The sequence below is a fragment of the Astatotilapia calliptera genome, chromosome 18, assembly GCF_900246225.1.
Source record: "Astatotilapia calliptera chromosome 18, fAstCal1.2, whole genome shotgun sequence".
Classification (NCBI taxonomy): domain Eukaryota; kingdom Metazoa; phylum Chordata; class Actinopteri; order Cichliformes; family Cichlidae; genus Astatotilapia; species Astatotilapia calliptera.
The window spans coordinates 7,685,248-7,700,057 of record NC_039319.1 but is presented as its reverse complement, the minus strand read 5'-3'; the positions used below and the strand labels follow the sequence as shown (position 1 = coordinate 7,700,057).

The following is a 14,810-nucleotide window of genomic DNA, read 5'->3' as shown; positions in this document are numbered from 1 at the left end:
GATTCAAGCCCATGCCATTTTCAAAAGTAAATTAAAAATATACTAAATGTAAGAAAATAAATGAATACATGATAAATGAATAGTCAAGGGGGGAAACCTACAAGTGTACAACTGTAGACATGTGGCAGTTGTAAACATTAGTGCCACCATTCATCATTTTGGTTTTAATATGTTCAATAAGAACCAAATGTGTGTGGCACCAGGCCCAGCAGAAATCTAAAAGAACTAGTATTGTGGCTGCTGGAAGCTGATCTTAAAAGAGCTAAAGGCCAAAGCTAATAAGCACTTGACTCAGACATGTCCAGTGACAGCAGAACTGTGAGGGGCAGACACTCCTGACCTTTACTCGTGTTGATAATGCTGTGGAGGCAAAGAGAAAGAGATCAGAGACAAAACTGAGACAAAGAGACGCTGCAAAGATTTACTATGTCCTGTCAGATAAAACAACCCTGTCTCCATAAAAGATGGAGCACTGTAAACTGTACAAACAGAATACAAACCATTGGTAAAACTAGCATAACAACACCAGGATATGTTTTTTAAATATGTACTTATTTTCAACTTGATTCAAACCAACAGAGATTCAAAGCACTGAAATGTTCTTCACTTCTATCTATGTAGTCATGAATTATAAATCAGTTCCAACACCTAAAGAAACAATGATACAAAGATACAGTTTGACATAAAGTGTAAAACCAGCTGAAGCACAACAGTTGCTGTCCTAGAAAATCAACACATTGAATTGAATTTTACATTTTTCCCATTTTGCACATTTATACACTTCACAACTACTTGTTAGGAATACTCATTTAATCAAATGGATACCAGAGAACTTGCACTTTGCACTTCCCCACAAAACAACAGCTCTGCCACAAGTTGATGGTCAGAAGATGCTATAAATCAGAAGACAAGAGTCTCAGTCATATGGGATTTTTATTTTTTGCTTACATTGTTCTTTTGTAACTTTTTGGTTAAGTTTAGGTGAAAAAAAAAACACAGTTTACTACCCATTCAAACTGAAAAATCTTACTTTTTTATTATTATTTTATTATGTTTTAATAGACAAAAGGTACAGCTATTAAGTGATGTGTCTGTGGCTATCCTGCTTAATTGCCACATGCTTTGGTCTTCAAGGTGTACACTGAGGTGTTTCCAGGCTGTCCTGGGTGCATATAGAGATTGAAAATGTGACGTCATTCAGGGGTAAAACTGCAAAGGATTCTGGGAACTCGTGGCAAGAGGTACTAGCGCACGCAGGCTTTCAATTGAAATCAGTTACACAGCGATAAAAAGAAACCCAAAAAATGGCAAGAAGCTGTTGTATTATTAACTGCAATAGCCGGTCGCATGACAGCCACGGGAAGCCGACGGGTAAAGAGATCGGTTGTTATCGGATTACGTCGTTGAAGAGAAATTGTTCGAGCCATCTTTCCGAAGTAACAAACAGGCGACGGATGGCCTGGATTGCAGCCATTCAAAGACCAAATATAACGTCCCAGAACACTCCAGCTCACATGTTAGTCTGCTCCAAGCATTCCCACAAAGGTCAGTGTTTTGTAGTAGTTAATACGTCATTTTTCATAACATAATTGGTGATATAGGTTACAAGCAAGTCTGGCGCTGAACAGAAATTGCCGCGCTATGCTCCTTTATTTATTGTGCATAAATAGTGAATTGTCCTGACACAATATTGCGTTTCGCTTCTGTTATTACCATGGTACACTGACAAAAACATATACTTTTATTCACAGGGTAAAACAGGTTTTTTTTTGTATCACCAATTGCCCAGTGCGATTACAGCATTATTGTCACTGCTACATTTCTGTAATGCGTACCAGAAATTATTTCCACTACTAATTAATTACCGTTGAGCTTAAAGGTCCTATTATGAAGACGATTTGTGAGACTGGTAAACTTATGATAGGTACGATGGTCTTTCGTTCTACGCGGTGCATTTCAAGGTCCTCTACCCATTCGTTGGTAAACTGTACCTGGGCTTGTTGCAGTGACCTGAAGTTACTAAACTTCATGAGTGTATGCACTCACTCCAAGAACCGTATAATTATAAATATGAGCGTGGTGAAAGTTGGGCAGCACGCTAACGTATTTTGTCCACTCTGTGTGCTCGTACGGGTCTAAACCTTTCACTCCTTTGATTTTTTCCTCGTATCTTTTCTTTGACTTTTCATCATGTCTGTCTTTGTACGGACCGGCATTGTTCTCATTCATTTTGTACATAACTTTTTTGGGGGACAAAGAACAAGCAAGAAGGTATTGGAACCGGAGAATGAACGTTTTGCGGTGCTGCAAATGCTTGCATTTGATGCAGTATTTGGATTGTTTTGCCACGAGTTCCTGGCATGCAATGCACGAAAGTCACGTGGTCTGTCAATCTCTATACTCAAAACTCCTCACCTAGATGATGTCCAAACCGAAACCGCTCCTTTTGACATGGAAGAGTAGCCACTCTATTTTGACCTCTTCTTAAATGACTAAACTCTCCTAATAAATCTCACCACAAGCGTCTGGCACAGTCTTCCACAAGCATCCTTTAGTCACTACCCACAGGTTGTCACCATAAGTTGGGATAGGAATGCAGATCAACTGGTAAATCAACAGCTACAGCTCACCAACATTAGTGCAGGCGCTACACTAGTCCATTTGTTAATAACCCTCTCCTAGCTTCACACCTCATAAACAATACGCCTAGACATGTAAAATTCTCCACATGGGGCTGTAACTCATTCCCAATGGGCACTCCAGCCTTTCCCTATCTGAGGCCTCAGAGGCTGAGGCTTCACTCTTCTGGACAGAGATTTCTGATGCTGTGCCAAAAATGCCAATTACAGCTGGATAGTGTTGTGACAACAACACTGCCTTAGGAAGAAGACAATGAATGTTACCCAAGCCTACATTGGAACCTAAGCGAGAGATATATTGTCAGTTTCCACTCATCCACAGGATAAAAGACTTGCATGAAAGGCAGATGATTAAATTGTGCAGCTGTCAAAAGTCATTTACATGCTACGAACAACACCAGCTGAATATTTTTGCCCCCATTTCAGACGGTGAGAGACTCCTATTGAATAGAGTGCATTATAGCAGTGAAAAGAAATACAAACCACCACCCACTGCAAACTCGATTATAGAATTATCAGCTTTTGGACAATGTCAAAAAAGCCAAATATACAGGCTCCATTTATAGGTAGAATTCATGGCACTGTTGTAAGGGATTGTATTATAGTGCACAGGCAATCCCAATTAAATGCTTGGTGAATTAACTCATCTTTTGTGCTTTCTGTTAGCGTAATGTATATTAACTAAAAACTTTCTGGGTTATGCTACCAGTTAATTGGGGTTCATTAAAAGCAGCTGAACTAACTGACCATTATCTTTATTCTCCCTAATTAGCTGCAAATTAAATTGAAAATTGGTTTCCAGAAAACTTTATCCTAATTTTCCCCAGAAAGTCCCCGAATAATCATACATAGTATAAGACTTTGTTTTTTTCTGGAAAATTCTTCTCAACAAAGACTTAATACAACTAATGTGAGACAGGTTTGTCCCTGATACCAACTGAATCCAGTTAACCTGTAAGGACTGACACCTGAAACCAACTCAATTTGTCCCGTTACTAGAGCATTAAGGAGTGTATGTAATAGGTGAAGAGAAAAGCTGCTCAGGCTGCACAGTTGCCCTTCTGCTTTACTGCTGAAGGGAGACCAAGCTTGACATGAAGCCACTGCGGACAGAAGCACAGCTATAAGAAGCAGATAGATGGATAAGCAAAGAAAGGACCACTGAATCATTAATAATGCACCGAAATTCCACCTGACAGGTACAGAAGACAGACAGGAACATACAGAGATAGACATGAGCAAAATGAAAAGTCAAAAGTTGAAAGGAGAGACAGGCAGAGGAAGAGGCAAGCTGTTACCTTAAGAGACAGGCAGCACAGTGAACAGACAACACTACAGACAGACATGGAGCTGAATGGGAAAGACAGACCTGGAATGAAGGTTAATCATTTACATGAGAATAGCAAGCCTGGATGGTAATTTCAGCAGCCTGATGACATGTCAGACGAACAGAAGGGCTAATGGGCTCGATGTAGCAGCAGCAGGCTGGGAAACATTGGATATCTCCTGCAGGGAAACTCCAGCCTATTTCCCCTCAAGCTTCAAGTGTAATACTGGAACTTTGAACAATGAACACACACACACTCACACACAGAGACAGGCGTAAATCAGTACTTGATTAGTTGGCAATTCGTAAACACAACAGGTTTCCAATTAAAGTTAAATTCGCATTTTAAATCAAATTCACTGAGAAAGTGATTACAGTGGCACAATAAGTCTTAACGTCTATTCCAGCATAATTGCAGCAGCTTTACTGATAATTGTCAGCGCTGCCCGAGAAAAGAACACGAACACTGCTATTAACATTTGGCAAGAAGATGTGGCTGACGAAATTAGTTTTTACTGATGAAAATGTGGCTGCAGACGGAGTGAAACTAATGACTACACCAGAAAACAGACTGCAAAGAAAAGGAGACAACTTCTAAGAAGCTCATTTAAAACACGGAAAGCAGATGGATGGGAAAGGGGGGTAAAAATTCTACAAGGATAAAAAAAAGAGGCTTATGTGAGAAATGAGCGATAAACTGTAAGAACAGGAAATCAAAATGAAGGAAGATCTAAACAGAGAGGTGGGGAGCCCAGAATAGTGAGTGATTCATCCCACAGGTTTTGGTAAGACAGACATTTATCTTCAACGAGCCTCTTGCCAGAGCTTTTCAGGCTTTTCTGCACCCAGATGTAAAAATACAGTGACTGCAAAAAATATTGAGTGTGCCACCTTTCAAAAGAATCTGCCATCTATATAAAAACAAGAATGTGTATGTCGCTCTGAAGCGATACACAACATATAAACACATTTATCACTGCTTAGCTGAGCTTTTTGTGTGATAAAACTATGTGGCAAACAATAACATCGTCATTTCAGACGTGGTTTTTATTTGTTCAGGAAGTCTGCCAAGCACACTTCACGTCTCAACTGAGTCCCACAAAGTGGCAAAAAATGGCTGGCTGAATCCAGTAACGCATATGCTCGTCCTGCATTTGCACATTGATTTCATCACAAACTCAAACCTGCGCAGAGAGCGAGCATGTGCAAGAAGCCAAGAGTGCTTGAACACTACGTGTTTCACAAAGGGGACGTCATTTAAATTTATATCAGCTATTTTTTCAGTTGTTTTTTTTAATGAGCAGAGACAGAAATTTTAAATGTACCTATGTGTTCCCGTGTATTTCATATATCATATATTTCTGCCTGTTTGAACACAAAGGCCTGACAAAGTTTGTGTAATCAGAATCAGAATCAGAAAGGGTTTTATTGCCAAATGTTGAGCGGGTTTACAACATTAGGAAATTGCTGCGGTGCTTCAGTGCAAACATACTGTTATAAATACTGTTATAAATTAAGCTTAAATAGACATGAAAATAAAAATGAGAGTAATAAGTTATACATTAGATCTTTATTCTCTGAAGAAACAGAAAAATGTAACAGTGCACTGAAATAGTTTCATAAACCACTGGCCACAAATAACTCTACACAGTACATTTTGGATATATGCTCAAGACTATCACCACCAGCAACAATGTCTCCAAGCTGTTTTACAATTTATGGCTAGGTTTTAAAGTTAAGCATTAGCAACCACTGTTGTCATTGCTGGAGTCAAGCAAGCCAAGCAAATCAATGATGTAGTCAAGCAGTAGAGCACCTGCTCTATACCTGCTGAGCTACAGCCATCTCTAATAACAAAAAGTCTTTGAAGTTAAAGCCCAAATTTAATAATACATGCATTTATATGTAAAAGGTATTTCAGGGCTTTGATAATCTCTGTTCATTTAGTGAGTAAATGAACTGAAAGGGAAGCTGCTCCTCTGAGAACAGCTACAGCAGCCAGAGTTTTTGCAGCATCAGCAGCCGCAGAAGCAGCAGTAGGAGTTGAAAATGAGACGGAGGCGTTCATTAATTCATCGATTTCCTCAGCAAACAGCCGGGATCGTGTGGGCTTTGCACCGTTAATACAGCTGGGAAGGAAATGTGACACACACGGCTCTCCTGATCTGCCACTACAACTTGATTTGAAAAATGTAGTAGTAGAATGACAGCTGAACCTGATTTATGAAGCCATCAGCAGCACAGTGGCCATTCATTACCCTCCTACTCCTAATGTCTGCGTTTTTGCAACTTGACGTGATTTTTTTTTTTTTTTTTAATTTTTAAAAAAAAAAAAAAAAAAACTTGACGTGATTTTTACTGATTATTTTTTACAGTTATGATCCACGAGTATCGTGTATGACCTGACATTCATGGCACTGAATTTGTCATTAATTATCATTTTTAATTAATCAAGAATCTGGCCGCTTGAGGGAGCAATACTGATAAATTATTAGCATGTAGAGTGGCTTTTCCTTGACTAAATTCTAAGCCATGCTCAAAACAAGTTGTTAAGTTAGTCTGTCTGCATTTTGGCACTGCACGAGTAGAACACACTCATGTCCTGAAAGTACTTTAGCTTTGAATTCAAAAGTGAAGTTTTAAACATTAAAGAGTTAGTGTAAATATTAAATATATGTCTATTATAGATTAAAATTGATGACGTGGAGTTATTGGCATAATTACCAAGGCTGTGACCCTGGAGAAGGCGCCACATTGAATGAAAAAGGACAAATATGTAGAGTTCTTATTTGGTTAGGTTTGTGCAAAAAAAACTACTTGGTTACATTAAGGCACAGATCATATCAACTCTAATGTGTTTTACAGCATCATGGGCCACAGGTTCTAACTATGAATGATGCAGTGAATGACAGTGGGATTATGGTGGATTTTTCCCACACACAGAAATGTGGGTGCTTCTCTCTATTGGCTCATTACAGCTGCTGCTTCATCACTTGCCAAGCCAACAAACCATGTCCTTAACACTTCTTCAGAGATGCCCTTCATAAAAAGCAGGATGTTGCAAACAGCACCCTTACTGCTGTTAAATTGCACTGCAATTTAACAAGTTGAAATAAAAGGCGGTAGGGAAGCTGATGTAGTCTATAAAATCAAATATGCGGTTGGTTGTCGGTAGTCATTCAAGTTTTTATTTTGTGTTTTGGATTTCTTTTTTGTTGGGATAGGTTAATTGAACAATCTAAATTGCCCATAGGTGTGAATGCGGGAGTGAATGTGAGTGCAACTGGTTGTCTGTCTCTGTGTGTTGGCCCTGCGACAGACTGGTGACCTGTCCAGGGTGTACCCCGCCTCTCGCCCTATGACAGCTGGGATAGGCTCCAGCGCCCCCCGCGACCCTGAAAAGGAGAAGCGGAAGCGAATGGATGGATGGATTTTTTTTTGTGAGTCTGTTGTAAAATCTGATATACAAAATTCTTTTTTTCTTTTATTTAGTTAGTGGTAGTTTTCACATTGAAACAGCAGTGGTATAATGGTGGCATAATCAAAGATGAATGGAATAGGAAACAGATCATCCTCCCAACAGTGTCCTGTTTGCAGTCACAGGATCACAAGTTCTGGAAGTGAAAGTCAATGTCTTTGTACTGCAGAGTGTTTCAGGGTGTTAAAATCAGAGGGGGATACATTTTTATCCCCACCGGGCTTAAAAAAAATCCTTTAGAAGAAGCAGGGACGTGTAGACCCGGTCAAATTACACCCTAATTTCATCCCAGAATAAACTCACAAATAGCTCCGGCCACAAAGACTGAAAAAAAGTCCTTTGATTGCTGTTTACCTCCTGCAGTCTTTATTTCACAAATCAGTCAAAAGTCAGTGACATCACTTCCACTACCACCAATAAGGACAACATAGTGGGGAAAAAAGGCCTTTTTCAGAACATGCCAATAACAGGAAAAGCACAGGCAGTTCATTAACCAAAATTATGCTCTATGTAAGGATGCCAGTAAGTCGTAGCAGTGTGACAGTGTGCCAGAAAGAACAATAGCAGACTTGGGAAACTGTAGCAAGTAAATGGTATCCATTACTAATTTAAGTTTGGTCTTTTTATGGTAATGGTAAACTGATATACTTAATCACATTGAGGAAAATAAAAAATATAAGGCGGTAGATCTTTTTTCCCCCATTCTAGATTGTCTTTCATCTTGAGAGTCACTGTTTCTAGTTCCTATTTTACTTTTTCTGCCTGTGATCTTGAACACTGCAGTGTATACCCTGGACATTTCGCCAATCCGACGCAGGGCTAATACGGAGAGATAGACCATTCACACTCACATTCACACCTATCGCCAGTTTAGATCCAACAGTTACTGAGTGGATGTCTTTGGACTGAGGGGACCTGGACAGAACCCACACAAAGACGGGGAGAACATGCAAACTCAGAACACAGAAAGGAGTGGTGGTGGTGGTGTCAAACTTAGGACCTTCTTGCTGTGAGGCAACAGTGCTAACCGTACTAATTTTTATTAGGAATTTTATTTTGAAAGTAATTCACACCTGTGATATCCTAATTGCTTCTATCCTTCCTTTATTTCTCAGTCAGCCCTACATCATCTTGTCTCCCTCCCCCTGTCTCTGTGAGCCTTGCTGTCCACCTGCTCACCCATCTTTGGTTGCCTTTATGTTTCTTCTTTTGAGTTGTGTTACCATTTGGATTTGATTTTAAACCCGTTAAGTTTTTCACTTTGTTCTCCAGTAAATTTTATTAACACTATCTCCAGCTGATTTTCCAAACTGTCGGGGTGTCTGCATTTATTACCTCATTTTAACTTCTTGTCACCTTTGCTCTATGACTTGCCAAAATCTCTACACTTTTCAAACCATCATTTATGCAATACAATGAAAAGAGAACTTGATTTGTCATTAACCTAAAGTTAAGCAACATTTCAGAGCAAAGTCGTTGACTTGTAAGACAGGAAAACAAATTGGCAACAGCCTCGGCTGTAGCACAATTTTTCCATGCTCGGATTCTTGTTTCCCAGGTGGTGGAAATCATTCAGATCCAGATTAAACCCATCTCACCCTCCCAGCTGATTTAGAGCTTTGATGTCAGGATAAAACACTGAAGCCTGCTCCCTGCAGAACGCTCCACAACAAACCACAATCTTCATTTTGTCGAAGCTTCACATCAGCATCCAACACAAGATTCCCTGCTGGGTTTTCATGCTGGACAAACAAACACCACACAGCTATCCTTCTAGTATCAGCATCCAATACAAATGGCATCAACAGAGAATAAAGACAAAGCAACTGGTGCGTATTCTTCTGTTTTGTCTCGTCTTATAAATTATTCTGATCCTCTGTCTACCTCTAAACTAGTCACCAGTGGGCTGTCTGTTTGTCTGAGTAAATCAAGTAAGGAAAAAAATCCTGTTTGGTGTTTTGTGCTTTGAGGCCAGAGCTTCACAAAAGTATTTCTTCAGCTGATCTCCACAGCTGCAGAGCAACGCCTCTGTTTTAAAATGCTATTCCCCACTCAAGAAGCATCATACCAACAAACAGATCCACAAGATCATTTGCATCATTGCATCTACATTTAAGAAATGTTATGTTTTTAAAGCACATTTAACTCTCTGTCTGCCAAGTAAGTTTCTACTACTGTGTGTATATAAAAAATATTATTGTACACACTATATTTAAACATTGAATAAAATAAATAATAAGGATTAGAAAAACCTGGCCAGTATTCATCTGTAGTGAGATTATCAGTAGGGCTGGGTATCATTTCTACAACTGATTCAATCCTGATTCACAAGGTCCTGATTTAATTCAATTCAATTTAATTTTGACTCAGAAATATTATAATTATGATCATTTGTCTTTGTATATGTAGTGTCAAAATAAGCCTTCACACCTTGTATATTAAAAATATTTAATTCAAACGTATTTGAATATTTCTCTGCAATTACATACTCAGTGTAAACTTGGTATAAAAACAAAGCTGACACTTGTGAGACTTCATCAGAGTTGCAAGCGTCACAGCAGATGCCTTTGTGTCAATGTGACTGAGGATAAAACACTGAAAAATATGAAGGAGATTTTCCTGGCCAGGAAATTTGCTTTCTTGTTGGAGGTCATCAAAAAAACAAAACAAAAACAGCACCCAACAACACTGTACAAACATTTGACTGGTGCACAATAAGCAAGCAAATAATGCAGAATAGGGATTTTTGATGGGAAACTGTTCTTGAAGTACACAGAGAGAGCTGTGCAGGAAGTGGGATTTTATTGTGTTGGAAGCAAAATAGCCAAAGTAACAGGAAATTCATGACAATGTTTTTCAAACGTGAAGCATAGTTTTGATCTTATGCTGCTGGTTCAGTGAATTTTGGTTGGAGAGTAACGAAACCTGCAGTTTTAGAATCTGTGAGATGTCGGCTTTCAGTATCTGCCGGCATGTAGGTGTTATCGTGTGAATCTGTTTACCTGCTCTTTAATCCTTTGCTGTTTTAACTGTTTGGTTGTTGTGGTTGAAATGAGCCCCAACAAATTCAGCATCCTGGATGAACAGGACTCCACTCACCATCGCACCATTCCAGGAAATTCAACTGAGCCAGGCTCCCAAAAGAAACCTGCATCTCCACTGGCCGGTTCCACAACCTTACAAAGAAACCAAACTTCTTGAGCTTCTCCATGGCCTCCTGCACTGCCTTGCACTACACAGCCAGGCTGTTCCACAGCCGATCCTGCCTTTCTCAGTTCAGGTATATTAACTATAGTGGGGGTGATTTAAACAGACATGTAGAAGTTGAAAAGAACAACTTCAGTGTATTTACTTTATTTATTAATAGACTCGATTAGCTTTTCTCAAAATGTAAATGAGCCCTTTCATAATTTTTCATGCATCTCCTGACTGCATAGAAGATTTAACAGATTTAATCTCTAATCTGACCACTCTCCCCCAACACAAAATCTTGAATAATCGGGCCCCATCATATCTTCAAGACAGCAAAGAAAAACATCAAGGTTCATTTACCATTTATCTATACATAAGGAAACGTTTTTTGACAAAGCATGTGAAATACAAGAATTAGGTCATGAAACACAATTATTTTGAACCTCCAGCACTTTAAACAAATCCACAGCCAAAGTCCTACTCATTAAGCACAACAGGTATCTGTGAATGACCCACTCCCCAACAACAGTAAAACCTCACCGTCTCTTCTGTTGAGTTTGGCAAAGCCAGGCGCATGGCTGGTGGACAGCTGTGAAGAGCTCCTGAAGGATGATGGAGGCAGGCTGGAGACCAGTGGTCTGTCACACACCTCTGTCACCGATAAAAAAAAGAGCAGAAAAAACATGCAAGGTTAGAACTTCATACAAAATATTGTGAAAAGTTTGTCAAAAAGTCAATAGTCAAAAAGATTCATAAGAGGTTGTATGTTTGTGCTTTCAATATCTTGTGCACTACAGACGAAATGGAAATGAAGGAAACTATGAAGAGGTGTGCATCATGACCGATATGTGACCCATCACGTATCTTTAAATTGTATTTCTAAATCATGTATCAAATGAATGATTACTCTCAGTTCACTGCACTTTTGTTGGCATATGCGTTGTTAGTCCTAGATGAAATAAATATTAATTTAACATTAATGTTTGTATTCCTTTACATTTACATGTGTTTCCTCAAAATGATCTAATACTGTGTAGCTGTTGTAATCATCTTTGTAACACATGAGGAAAATCCACTGATTGGGTAATGCAAACAGGTCTGATTCTGGACCAACTGTAAAACGTGGAGTATCATCGGCTTTTCTAAATACACTGATGGGTGATGAAATGCTTCTCCCACTAAAAATGTTAGGTCCAGATGAACAGAATCAACTTTTTGGGACTGACACTAATGTTATGCTCTTCTTTTCAGCCTCTTGGGAGTTTTTCTGGTTTCCTATGGTTTAAATTTGCCCTGAGAGAATCTCGCATTAACTACTGATTATTTTTCTGATTTAACTTCTGATAATTGGACATCAGAATGGATTTTGACCAGTCTCTCAGAAACTCTAAATCCTTTGGGTTTCTTGGCTGCTGCTTGGCAACTTGAAGCTCCAGCTCACTCAGCAGATTTTCTATAGGATTGTGAGCTAGAGAGGTGCTAGGCCACTTCATGAGCTTAATGTGCGTCTTCCTTAGCCACTCCTTCATTGACTTGGAAGTATTTTTTTGGATCATGATTATGCTGGAAGTCCTATTAAAGACACATCTTAAGTGATCTGGCTGCGGGAAGATTTTACAATGCAAGTTGTCCCCTCAATGCAGTGAAGTCATTCTGTACGCTTGGAAACATTATGCTTTCTGTTTTCTGGTGTGCTTGCATGTAAGAATAGCAATTTTTAGGTCATACTCAGCATTTCTCTTCCTCCAAGTACAGCGGGTTGAGTCGATGCTAAAGGGCTCAATTTTGGTTTCATCAGAGCACATCACTTTCTTACAAGACTTTCCTGAGTCATTTAGACGTTCATCTGTAGGAATCTGTAGGTCAGAATTCAGAGTCGGTTCCAGGAGATCAAATATTTATTTATGCAAGTCAATGTATAACTTTTTGCTGGATTTTTGGTTGATATTCTGTCCCTCTCGGTTAAAATTAAACTACCATAAATACTGCTGACTCTTCATTTTTCTGTAAGAGAGCAAACTCACAAACAGGGGATAAACTAATAATCATTTCCCCCATTGAATTATAAACTAACATACTATACAATAAAAAACAATGTGTGTAATGAATGTTTGTTTTGAGATTGCCTTTAGTCTGAACAGTGCATCATGCTGCCCAGACATGAGCTCCACAAATTGTGTAACTATTCGCTAAAGCAAACTTTTTTTTAATTTGTCTCATTAAGATACCACAGAGTGCTTGGAGGTGTTATCAGTTGTAAGTTTAATGTCAGAACATGCCTGTCACATTCATCTCCAGTCTCTCACTGAACCAATCAAAATCTTAAAAGAGATTGGATTACAGTCTCTAAGCTCATCTTCGGAGTCGAAGACGCGTCTGAGTGATTCATATAACAGAGATAAACAACAGAAACCATGCTGAGGAAATCACAGTATCAGATGCAATTGGAAATGGATCAGCCTACATCTCTTAGCATGTGTAAAAACCACTGAATTGTTATAAACAGCAGGAGAGGAGCTTCAAATGATCGCCTTTTCAGGATCAAAGACATGCTGTGTTGCTCTCAACTTGATCGCTGTGCATTTTGATTTATCCGGTATGGCTGAGGGGCTTTTAATGCCTTCAGACAACACTTGGAGAAGCAAACAGTCCTTAAAATTGAAAAGCTAACATCTAATGAGTGTTTCATACGACAGCTATTCATCAATCCTATCGACTCTGAGTATAACAACATGAGTGGCAGAGTGGAGTCTAATCATTGAGAAGCAGGTTTAATGTTCCCTGGGTTGAAACAGGTCTTTCAGCTGTAATGGCCTCATATTAGATGAATGAACAGTCTAATAATGTCCAGTTGGATGAGTAAATGGTGTAATTCTGCCTCGATAGATAAATGAATGTTGCAATCATGTCGCCTTGTGGAGATGAATGGCATCCTGAGTGACTCATTACAGGCTGGATACTGATGTGGATGAATCGGTGTTGTCAAAAGAAACCTTGGTTTACAGATGATGTCCTGCAATCAAAACATCACATCACTAATGATGAAGAAGATCATTTGATTGTTTGCTTGTTTATGTATATATTATTTCATCTCATTATTTGTAGATAATGATTTTTTTACAGACTTAATTCTGACAGTTAATTGAACCTGAGGTGAGCAGAAAACAACAAAACAAACAAACAAACAAAAAAAAGCCAGAATTTGGAAAACAGACAGCTTTCCATCTCCTGCAGCTCTCCTTCTGTTCTCAGTCTCTCCCACCAGACAAGTAGGAGGCTTTGTGCTAAAATTAAGCTAGTCCCGATGTTGGTTTCACCCTGAATTTAAACCCTGCTGGCCCAAGTAAAATCTACTTAACTCTTTGCAACACCCAATACTTTCTTACTCTTTATGCTGGTCATCTCATCTGGTCTGGAGAAAACAGTGGAAACCAGTGTGTCTAAAGCCTGAAAACAGCCCAGAGCCTACCCCAGATTAAAGGCAGTAAAACTGAATATATGGAGTAACAATTTACTAACCAAGAAATCAACACACAATACAAATTAAATTTTAGTTTTACGAGATTGTCGTTGGTCTGCACGGCGTAATCGTATCTCACAGATATACACACAGATTCAGCCCCATAAATATTCATCGTTTTCCTCTCAAGCTGCAAACATAAGCTAAAGCCAAACTAACACCTCCTCCCTCTAAATCCTCTCTGTTAATGGATGTTGTTCTCCACCACTGAGACAAGAGCCAATTACTATGATTCACGCAGCAGTCCAATCTGGCCCCACAACTCTGACAACAAGGCTTTAGTTTCGATTACTCTGTCAACATCAGTGCACTTCATCTCAACAACACAAGGTCTTCATCCGCTCTCCCAATATTCACCAAGACCCAGTGCTTTTACTTGTTGATGAGAAATACCACACCATTTAAATGAGTGAGTGACACAGATTTCATAATATCCATATTCAACACACTCTATATGGACAAAAAAAATGGGTAAAGTATGCGTTTACAAATATTCGTGAAAGAATGGGCTATTTGAAAGAGCTCACCGAGTTCAAGTATGGTACTGTGATAGGATCCCATCGTTACAACTACTCAATCTGTAAAATTTCTTCCCCCCTAGATATTCCATGATTAACCGTACGAGACATTATTGCAAACTGGTGTGTTTAGGAA

At 39.0% G+C, this 14,810-nt stretch overlaps 1 protein-coding gene across 2 annotated transcripts in view; it reads right to left on the bottom strand.

Annotated features, from left to right (window-relative positions):
• Window positions 1–14,810, bottom strand: part of LOC113009907 (contactin-associated protein-like 4) — a 122,434-nt gene that overhangs the window by 72,357 nt on the left and 35,267 nt on the right. For both annotated transcript variants that reach the window (XM_026148549.1, XM_026148551.1), the window contains exon 2: window positions 11,177–11,287. In XM_026148549.1, the coding sequence (XP_026004334.1) occupies window positions 11,177–11,287 (111 nt within the window). The remainder of the gene's footprint in view (window positions 1–11,176; window positions 11,288–14,810) is intronic.